Source organism: Polyodon spathula, unplaced genomic scaffold, assembly GCF_017654505.1.
Source record: "Polyodon spathula isolate WHYD16114869_AA unplaced genomic scaffold, ASM1765450v1 scaffolds_1609, whole genome shotgun sequence".
Classification (NCBI taxonomy): domain Eukaryota; kingdom Metazoa; phylum Chordata; class Actinopteri; order Acipenseriformes; family Polyodontidae; genus Polyodon; species Polyodon spathula.
In genome coordinates this window covers 51,818-62,726 of record NW_024473086.1, presented here as the reverse complement: position 1 = coordinate 62,726, position 10,909 = coordinate 51,818, and the positions used below count along the sequence as shown (strand labels likewise).

The following is a 10,909-nucleotide window of genomic DNA, read 5'->3' as shown; positions in this document are numbered from 1 at the left end:
GGTCTGTTTCACAGAGGGATCTGACCTCCAACAATATTGTATTGCTTTTATTATTTCATGAGGGATGTTAATTATATATAGTCTTTGCTGCAGTACTAAAAACGCAGATAGGAGTTCATTTAGAATTGAACACGACACGCGGGTGGAAATAAGTCTCCTGTTGCATAGCAGATTCACCCATTCCAGGTTTTACTAGGAGCTTGCATAAGCCACAGTGTGTATAGGTAATAAGATCAGATGTGTCTTATTAAACTCCTAGCAAAACCGGGATCAAAGTGCTATGCAATGGTATTTCCACTCCTGTAGCTGTGTATGCAGCTGTGCACATGCATCCAGTCACCCTGACTTTGCACTTTTTCCGCGGTTTAATAAATATATTTGTTTGTATTATTTAAGGAGTATCGGGGGTGAATGCAATGCTCATGCTAATACAATATTATTGTTTAACAAGCTCTTCCAAGAATGCATCTTTGAAATATTTACGGGCTACATTCGGATACGAAATCCTGATTCTGGCAGGCTGTCTCTCTCCCGAGTATTCCCATCTGGACTGTCTTGTCCGGTACAATTATAATGACACAGCTCAAAGCACAGTTGTGCGCAGTTCCAGTTTCGACACACAGTCTTCTAACCCCAGGACCAGAGTTTGCAGTAAAGAGTGTGCATGCCGAGTTTCCAACGAGCCGCATATAATTTGATCTTATTTGCCACTGTTTCCATTGTTCTTTATAACTGCCCTTATCTGTAATGTGATACTCTGCAATGTGATAGCCTACAGTGGCTTGCGAAAGTATTGACCCCCCCTTGGCATTTTTACTATTTTGTTGCCTTACAACCTGGAATTAAAATTTATTTTTTGGGGGTTTGTATCATTTGATTTACACAACATGCCTACCACTTTGAAGATGCAAAATATTTTTTATTGTGAAACAAACAAGAAATAAGACAAAAAAACAGAAAACTTGAGCGTGCATAAGTATTCATTCCCCCCCCCCCCCCCCCCCCCCCAGAGTCAATACTTTGTAGAGCCACCTTTTGCAGCAATTACAGCTGCAAGACTCTTGGGGTATGTATCTATAAGCTTGGCACATCTAGCCACTGGGATTTTTGCCCATTCTTCAAGGCAAACCTGCTCCAGCTCCTTCAAGTTGGATGGGTTCCGCTGGTGTACAGCAATCTTTAAGTCATACCACAGATTCTCAATTGGATTGAGGTCTGGGCTTTGACTAGGCCATTCCAAGACATTTAAATGTTTCCCCTTAAACCACTCGAGTGTTGCTTTAGCAGTATGCTTAGGGTCATTGTCCTGCTGGAAGGTGAACCTCCGTCCCAGTCTCAAATCTCTGGAAGACTGAAACAGGTTTCCCTCAAGAATTTCCCTGTATTTAGTGCCACCCATCATTCCTTCAATTCTGACCAGTTTCCCAGTCCCTGCCGATGAAAAACATCCCCACAGCATGATGCTGCCACCACCATGCTTCACTGTGGGGATGGTGTTCTCGGGGTGATGAGAGGTGTTGGGTTTGCACCAGACATAGCGTTTTCCTTGATGGCCAAAAAGCTCAATTTTAGTCTCATCTGACCAGAGTACCTTCTTCCATATGTTTGGGGAGTCTCCCACATGCCTTTTGGCGAACACCAAACGTGTTTGCTTATTTTTTTCTTTAAGCAATGGCTTTTTTCTGGCCACTCTTCCGTAAAGCCCAGCTCTGTGGAGTGTACGGCTTAAAGTGGTCCTATGGACTGATACTCCAATCTCCGCTGTGGAGCTTTGCAGCTCCTTCAGGGTTATCTTTGGTCTCTTTGTTGCCTCTCTGATTAATGCCCTCCTTGCCTGGTCCGTGAGTTTTGGTGGGCGGCCCTCTCTTGCCAGGTTTGTTGTGGTGCCATATTCTTTCCATTTTTTTTAATAATGGCTTTAATGGTGCTCCGTGGGATGTTCAAAGTTTCGCATATTTTTTTATAACCCAACCCTGATCTGTACTTCTCCACAACTTTGTCCCTGACCTGTTTGGAGAGCTCCTTGGTCTTCATGGTGCCGCTTGCTTGGTGGTGCCCCTTGCTTAGTGGTGTTGCAGACTCTGGGGCATTTCAGAACAGGTGTATATATCCTGAGATCATGTGACAGATCATGTGACACTTAGATTGCACACAGGTGGACTTTATTTAACTAATTATGTGACTTCTGAAGGTAATTGGTTGCACCAGATCTTATTTAGAGGCTTAATAGCAAAGTGGGTGAATGCATATGCATGCACCACATTTCCGTTATTTATTTTTTAGAATTTTTTTAAACAAGTTATTTTTTTCATTTCACTTCACCAATTTGGACTATTTTGTGTATGTCCATTACATGAAATCCAAATAAAAATCCATTTTAATTCCAGGTTGTAAGGCAACAAAATAGAAAAAATGCCAAGGGGGGTCAATACTTTCGCAAGCCACTGTACTATGCACTGTGATACGCTCCACAGTAATATTTTATAATGTGATATTTTGTCACAATTGTAAGCTGCCCTGGATAAGGGCATCTGCTAAGAAATAAATAATAGTAATCTACTGTAAGGCTGCACCCTGTCACAACCTATCATAAAGTAAGAGAAGTAAGTCGCCAAAGTAAACATGTCCTTCTTTTTTGTTGCAGACTTTTGCAGACCCCAGGCACTTTTATTCATGCATATGTATATTACAGGACATCCGAGTTTAATGACAACTAACTTGCTTTGTCAACGTGGAAATATGCTAGGGAACACATTTATTGTGACCAAATATAACATGTTTTGTTTCCATGCCTAGCAAGGTTAAAAAATAAAATAGCTGGAAAACATTTACAGTTTGGGGAATGACTAGAAAATGTAGATTTGGAAACATGAGAATCGATTTGGGAACAGAAGAATTTGGTAACAGGAGAATTGTATCTTCAGTCTCACTCCTACACATTTACATGTTTCATACAGTATGTTTAATACAAAACTCGAGAGGCTGAAGCTGGCTTCTTATTGGCCTGTTTCTTATTCAGACTTTGATCTGCTCCACACTGAATGATGCTTTGTTTGTAAGGGGTTAGATCGCGTTGGCTGCTAATTTCTCTGTGGATATTATATATATATATATATATATATATATATATATATATATATATATATATATATATATATATATATAGCAGGTTGGCATGTTATCCAATTAATGCACATTGAATAAGTAACTGGGGTATTTTGTGGGTTAAATTGCTCTGGGCCTCTGATTGCAAAGTTGATTCTCACAAAGGGGAACCCCTCTATGTCACCAAACAAATGAATATTGTTTAGGACCCTGTTACTCAATTACAATACATTGGCATGCGTGCCATGCGTGCCAGCGGCTTTGACCCTGAAATCAGTGTTGGGCTGAGCAAAAAAGAAATGAATATTGTTTAGGAGCTGCCCGTCTATAAATGCCCACAGAGAAATTAGCAGCCAACGCGATCTAACCCCTTACATACAAAGCCAATCATTCAGCGTGGAGCAGATCAAAGTCTGAATAAGAAGCAAGCGAATAAGAAGCCAGCTTCAGCCTCGTCAAAACTCGACCCCCTATCGCAAGATAAAGCCTAGCAAGGGGAGTTACGGGCTCTATAAGGGAGCAAGGTCCGGCCACTATTTAAAGGTGCATTGCAACATGGATTTGCACGGAAACAAGACTTCACTATGTAAAAACTACCTTTCAGATTGCATAAGTGTTTCTCGATACTAGGTTTGTGCGTTATCTGAGACTCCTCAATTCTTCCAGAGGCCCACAATGCAGCGGTTCTCGTTCTGTCGTATTTCAGCTTATTCATTCGCTCTGCCAGTTTCAAATATGGCCGACTTTGCCCGCCCGAACAGATAAATGAAGCCGGGACGCCGCTTCCGCCGCCAGTTTGTGAAATGGACGCGAGAGGAGTGAAGCTCAGTTTCTGGGCAGACGGACCGAAACCCGGCGAATTGTTTTCGTTTCCAGGCAGCAGGAGCAGCACAGCCCCGGGATGCGGGCCCGTGAGGCACACGCTGTAAGTCTGTGGTCGGTTTTGGGGGGATCCGGAGTCGAGAAAAGCGTTGAAAACATCGATAAATGTAACGCGCTTTCAGTTTCACATCATCAGGCAGAGGCCACTATATGCTGTCTCATTATCAACATGGTGGCAATACGCACGGGGGAGCAATTTTTGTTTAATGTTAATTATATATACTATAATTCCGTTTTTTTTATAATATTGTATTCTATTTAACAGAGTACTAATAATAGCTCAGTTGTGGGATTAAAATTAAAAAGCTGATGTGTTTGGTTATACCCCGTTATTGACAGTACCCTGAGATACCGCTGCCTAACTAAATCAAGGCAGTTTGGTTGGAACTTGTTAGGTAAGGGATTCTGTTTATGCAGAAAAGCCTTAATAAAGACACATACATTAAATAAGGAGGCAGTGCGGTCCAGTGTTTCAAGTCCAGGGCTTGTAACCAGAAGGTCACCGGTTCAAATCCCACCTCTGCCACTGACTGACTCACTGTGTGACCCTGAGCAAGTCACTTCACCTCCTTGTGCTCCGTCCTGCGGATGAGATGCTAAATCAATGTCTTATTAGAAGTGACTCTGCATATAATGCACAGTTCACAGCCTGCCTCTGTAAAGCGCTTTGTGATGGTGGTCCAGTATGAAAGGCTCTATACAAAAATAAAGATATTATTATTATATTATATAACCATATGTTTGTGTTTAGTTAACTACATGAGATAAGTAATTAATATATACCGTTAATCTCATAATGATGCGATTTCAATTTGGCAAGGGAGTTATTGCAGTGTCATACTATTTGGTGTCATGCAAGAATGCCCAACACTTACTGAAGTAAACAAACCTTAGATTAACTTTTGTTTAAAAAAGAACTTCTCTGGAAGCATAGGTAAGCAGTAGTCACGTGTCAGTTCTGCTGCCGCAGGTCAGTGCCATGTGTTGCGTTCACAGACGCTTTTCCTTTAGGCAGTATAAACAAACTGGAAAGCGAACGCTGTCTTTCTGCAAGTTTCACAACAAACTTTTTTTTTTTACATCTGGTTTCTGCTTGTGGAAAGACAGCAGTTGTGCTTGAAACCCCACTAGCCCTGCTGGTTCTGTTGTGTGTTGTCCTGCAGGAGCCCCATGGCAGTTCTGTTGTGTGTTGTCCTGCAGGAGCCCCATGGCAGTTCTGTTGTGTGTTGTCCTGCAGGAGCCCCATGGCAGTTCTGTTGTGTGTTGTCCAGCAGGAGCCCCATGGCAGTTCTGTTGTGTGTTGTCCTGCAGGAGCCCCATGGCAGTTCTGTTGTGTGTTGTCCTGCAGGAGCCCCATGGCAGTTCTGTTGTGTGTTGTCCAGCAGGAGCCCCATGGCAGTTCTGTTGTGTGTTGTCCTGCAGGAGCCCCATGGCAGTTCTGTTGTGTGTTGTCCTGCAGGAGCCCCATGGCAGTTCTGTTGTGTGTTGTCCTGCAGGAGCCCCATGGCAGTTCTGTTGTGTGTTGTCCTGCAGGAGCCCCATGGCAGTTCTGTTGTGTGTTGTCCTGCAGGAGCCCCATGGCAGTTCTGTTGTGTGTTGTCCTGCAGGAGCCCCATGGCAGTTCTGTTGTGTGTTGTCCTGCAGGAGCCCCATGGCAGTTCTGTTGTGTGTTGTCCTGCAGGAGCCCCATGGCAGTTCTGTTGTGTGTTGTCCTGCAGGAGCCCCATGGCAGTTCTGTTGTGTGTTGTCCTGCAGGAGCCCCATGGCAGTTCTGTTGTGTGTTGTCCTGCAGGAGCCCCATGGCAGTTCTGTTGTGTGTTGTCCTGCAGGAGCCCCATGGCAGTTCTGTTGTGTGTTGTCCTGCAGGAGCCCCATGGCAGTTCTGTTGTGTGTTGTCCTGCAGGAGCCCCATGGCAGTTCTGTTGTGTGTTGTCCTGCAGGAGCCCCATGGCAGTTCTGTTGTGTGTTGTCCTGCAGGAGCCCCATGGCAGTTCTGTTGTGTGTTGTCCTGCAGGAGCCCCATGGCAGTTCTGGCAGGCAGTTCTGTTGTGTGTTGTCCTGCAGGAGCCCCATGGCAGTTCTGTTGTGTGTTGTCCAGCAGGAGCCCCATGGCAGTTCTGTTGTGTGTTGTCCTGCAGGAGCCCCATGGCAGTTCTGTTGTGTGTTGTCCTGCAGGAGCCCCATGGCAGTTCTGTTGTGTGTTTTGTCCTGCAGGAACCCCATGATCACAGGCACCTCAGTCCTGGGCGTGAAGTTCGATGGCGGTGTCATCATCGCGTCGGACATGCTGGGCTCATATGGCTCGCTCGCCCGATTTCGGAACATCTCGCGCCTCATGAAGGTGAACAGCAGCACCATCCTGGGAGCCTCTGGAGACTACGCTGACTACCAGCACCTCAAACAGGTCCTCGAGCAGATGGTGTAAGTGGGGCAGTGAGGGGGTGGGAACTCAGCCCTGGAACTGTAAAGCAGGGTGGTCTGCAGTGTGTCAGTAGAACAGTGGGATTTTATACCAGGAATCCAAATTTCAATAAAAAAGCTTCATGCAGTTTCCCGTCTTCCTCCTTCCCCTCCCCTCCAGTATCGACGAGGAGCTCCTGGGAGACGGGCACAGCTACAGCCCCAAAGCCATCCACTCCTGGCTGACCAGAGTCATGTACAACCGCAGGAGTAAGATGAACCCGCTGTGGAACACGGTAGTCATCGGGGGCTTCTACAACGGAGAGAGGTGAGCGCCCCCCACAGGCAGAGACACTGAGGGACACGGGCTCAACTCGCATTCCTTTATAAAATCCATTCCAGTTCCTTCGAAAGGACTTGCGGCATCATAACTTGTCACTGTTCAAGTGCTTTCATTGGAGCCAATTTAATGGACTGACGATGACTTCCGTTTTAAGGAATTAGTTTCATCCCCAAGTAAAGCTTGTTTTAACAGAATCCTGCTGATTGCAATTGTGGGCAATGATGGATGTGTTGAAATTGATTAAAAGTGATTTGGAACTGGATTTGGTAGCCTGATTTAAAAAAGGAATTGAAAAACTTGACCCCGACCCCAAACAGACGCGTGGAGCTGCATGAAGCGGTTATTCAGACACGCTGTCCCCAGGGGAGGCACATCATTGCTGTGGATCGGGCTCATTTACCATTCAGAGTGAAACAAGTGAAGAAACAGCTGCCTGGGTTTCTGGTGATCGCTGCCTTTCTCAGACACTGGAGAACAGGGATCCACACAAACCCAAGCGTCTGTCTCTTCACTTGTTTCTCTCTGAATGATAAATGAGCCTGATCGACACCAGAGACCCTCCCCTGATTATCAGCTCCTGGATTCTGTGGAGAGCTCGGTGCTGATGATCGAATACTCGGTTTGAGCAGCACGGGGAGACTGGGTTGTTGACGCCGTCCTCGCAAGCGGATTCTCGCAGCGCATGGAGCGTTCTGTTTGTGTAACAAGTACAGTGTATGGATAATAAAGTGAAATGATAACACTGAATTCCAAGAGTTCCTTTCTATAGTCACTGGCGTAGGGGTATTTTATTTAGTGTTTATTGTACGATGGCTTCAGTTCATTTTTTACGGGAGAGGCCTGTCCATTCTCTAATGCAGACTGACACTTCTGTTCCCCCCCAGTTTCTTGGGCTATGTTGACAAGCTGGGTGTTGCTTATGAGGCTCCTACTGTTGCTACCGGGTTTGGCGCCTACCTGGCACAGGTAAGAGTAATAAAAACACACGGGTATCACAGCTGAGATTGGGACACAGTGCGGACTAGTGGTTATAGCTGAGAGAGAGAGGGAGGGAGGCAGTGTGGCTGTAGTGGTTAGAGCTGATGGACTAGGAGGGAGAGAGGAAGGAAGTGTGGCTGTAGTGGTTAGAGCTGATGGACTAGGAGGGAGAGAGGAAGTGTGGCTCCAGTGTGTAGCACTGAGAGAATGTTGTGCTCCAGTGTGTAGCGCTGAGAGAACGTTGTGCTCCAGTGTGTAGCGCTGAATGTTGTGCTCCGGTGTGTAGCGCTGAGAGAACGTTGTGCTCCAGTGTGTAGCGCTGAATGTTGTGCTCCGGTGTGTAGCGCTGAGAGAATGTTGTGCTCCGGTGTGTAGCGCTGAGAGAATGTCGTGCTCCAGTGTGTAGCGCTGAGAGACTGTCGTGCTCCAGTGTGTAGCGCTGAGTGAATGTCGTGCTCCAGTGTGTAGCGCTGAGTGAATGTTGTGCTCCAGTGGTAGGAGCCAAGGAGGGTGCTGTTTATTTTAACATGCTGTTTGTGTTGCAGCCCCTGATGAGAGAGGTGTTGGAATCCAAACCCACGATCAGTAAAGAGGAAGCCCGGGCTCTGATCGAGCGCTGCCTCAAAGTGCTGTACTACAGAGACGCGCGCTCCTACAACAGGGTAGGAGAGCCAGGCAGAGATACATAGTGCAGCGAAATACAGCATGCACTGAAATACATAGTGCAGCGAAATACATTGTGTACTGAAATACAGCATGCACGGAAATATACTGCAGTGAAATAGAGTGCAGTGAAAGTGTACCGAAATATAGTGCAACAAAACACAGCGTGCACTGAAATAGTGTACTGAAATACATAGTGCACCAAAACACAGCATGCACAGCAATATATCAGGGGAAAGGGTGGAAACATTGGACATATCTGACCACACAGCTTAAAACAAATCTATCGTGCATAAATGTAATTTCCATCCGGTTAGCCACTCCGTGCGATTTGGAATGGTGCGATTCTGTTTGTTGGATTTGAATGAGATCCAGTGAAAATCACTGCAGTTACTCAACACCGTGACGGTATTGTGCAGTGATGAGTAGACACAGATCTGGGTCTTTCCAGGTAAACTAGAGGAAATGTGTGAATGTGTTTTTCCATTTGTAGTTAATATAAATAATCAGCCAATTCTAAGCACAAATTTCTTTGCTAGTGACGAACTTGAATTCGGATGGAAATGCGTTTCGAGGTTCTGACATCCTCTGCGTTTCTTTCAGTATGAGATTGCAATTGTAACGGAGGCTGGTGTGGAGATCGAGGGGCCGCTCTCTTCAGAGACCAACTGGGAGATCGCACACATGATCAGGTGAGAGCTGGGGATCACACTGGAGAACAGCGGGCAGGAATCACTGGTATTAGTGCTTACACAGGGATCACACTGGAGAACAGAGGGCAGTAAATCACTGATATTAGTGCTTACACAGGGATCACACTGGAGAACAGCGGGCAGGAATCACTGGTATTAGTGCTTACACAGAGATCATCGATATTAGTATTTAAACGTTCAAATACTACAGTATAGACTTTATCTGACTTCAGTTTTGTTTTCCCGGTTCCTCAAAGCCCTAATTGTTCTCCTGGTTTTGATTTTCAGCGGGTTTGAATGAGGCCGAGGTTTTGAAGATCCCTACTATTCTGTTATTGAAGTCCGCTATTCTGATCTCACTACTGTGTAAACGCTTTAGGTAATGGTTTTTGTAAAAGGAAAAAAATAAAAACGTGAAAAGATATTGTTGGTCTGTTGCGATTTTATTTTTGCCTGTGTTTCTCAGCAATTGTTGTTTGTTTGAGTTAGACCACATTAAAAACCCTGTCCTGCTTCAGTTCATGTCAGTATCGCAGCTTGAAGGTGTTCTAACCTTTACTGTTGGCAGAAGTGGGATCGCAGAGACGAGCAGGTTTCCAGAGGGGCTTATCTCCCTTTAACTACATGAGTACTGCAAACAAACCGTGAAGGGTCTGTCCTGGGGAGGCTGAGCTGTGGCCCATTTACATTGAGCATCAACAGCATCTTTACAGATGTTCAATAAACTTGGCTTTCACCCAACATCTCCGGTCTCTGCAACAGTGTTAACCAAAACAAATTAAACAATTTCTCTAGCAAAATCTTACTTTACTGAATTTTAATACAGCGTTTACTCATTTATCCATTCATTCTTTAACCAGGGATAAATCCATTGAGATCGAGGCCTCCTTTACAAGATGACCAGCGACAGACAGCAGTCGTTCACATCATTAAAAACAACAAAATACATTCAATCTGGAATCGGAAACATTTACACTTTCATACATCTTGGACCCTACCACATAAATGTAATCTTTATAAGTAAATGTAAGATTGTACAAAGATATTAACCTTTAACACCAAGCGAAGGCAACCTGGCAAAAGACTGATACCAGTTTTACACTCAAAGTGCCCAGGGCAGGTGCCTCCTTAATTCAGCAACATCCAGTCTAACGAAGCCAGTAACTGGCAGTGTTGGGTTTGAGGGAGGCATTCCAATACAAATCTGGCTGCTTCGTTCGTTAGGCGATACAAATATTACTTGCTACACACTCCAAAGTAATATAAAAAACAACATGAATTACAAGCAAATACACAGGATTGGACTTCAGTGGATTCTGAGGCATTCAGAGCCCCCCTGGGAGGCAGTGTGTATATGGATCCCCTTCATTCACCGTGTGCAGAATTGTGCCATGTTAAGTTTCCTATCGAGATCTATTTTATATGATGTGGCAAGTTCTCAGACTCTCCATAGAGTTTGCACAAGCTTTTTTAAAACGTCCAAAAATGGACATTTAAAAATTGTGACCAACGGGATATACCTGCAACTGTTTTATATCGATGCAGTATTTAGTTCAGCACAGTCAGTAGATATAATAATTACATTGAGAGGAGGGAGCCGAGCGGTTCTTTTATAGCTCCCTGGACTACAGGAAAATAACTAGTGCTTGTAGTTTTCCGGTTTTGTTTTTGATCATGTGATGTCCCTTTAAACATACAGTACCAGTCAAAAGTTTGAGTGCACTTGCTGGAAACTATTTTTTTTTTTTTTTTTTTTTTTTTCATAATTGACAATGTTTTACGTAGTATACGTTTCTATAAATACTTGAAAATGAAAAAACATGTTACAATATACAAAACATAAGGA

At 44.6% G+C, this 10,909-nt stretch overlaps 1 protein-coding gene across 1 annotated transcript; it reads left to right on the top strand.

Moving 5' to 3' along the window:
* Positions 1-3,891: 3,891 nt before the first annotated feature.
* Positions 3,892-9,487, top strand: psmb4 (proteasome 20S subunit beta 4). Its single transcript, XM_041243179.1, has 7 exons — positions 3,892-4,030; positions 6,202-6,408; positions 6,569-6,715; positions 7,615-7,696; positions 8,254-8,370; positions 8,975-9,063; positions 9,352-9,487. The coding sequence occupies exons 1-7, from the start codon at positions 3,909-3,911 to the stop codon at positions 9,362-9,364; spliced, it is 777 nt and encodes a 258-aa protein (XP_041099113.1). The 5' UTR covers positions 3,892-3,908; the 3' UTR covers positions 9,365-9,487.
* The last annotated feature ends 1,422 nt before the right edge of the window (positions 9,488-10,909 follow it).

What these genes read in the sequence shown, in the direction of transcription:
- psmb4 (XM_041243179.1), top strand. Translation starts at nt 3,909, where the DNA reads ATGGACGCGAGAGGAGTGAAGCTCAGTTTCTGGGCAGACGGACCGAAA. An exon ending in CAGGTCCTCGAGCAGATGGT is followed by an intron (nt 6,409 to 6,568) that starts GTAAGTGGGGCA and finishes CCTCCCCTCCAG; the next exon opens with TATCGACGAGGAGCTCCTGG. An exon ending in TTGGCGCCTACCTGGCACAG is followed by an intron (nt 7,697 to 8,253) that starts GTAAGAGTAATA and finishes TTTGTGTTGCAG; the next exon opens with CCCCTGATGAGAGAGGTGTT.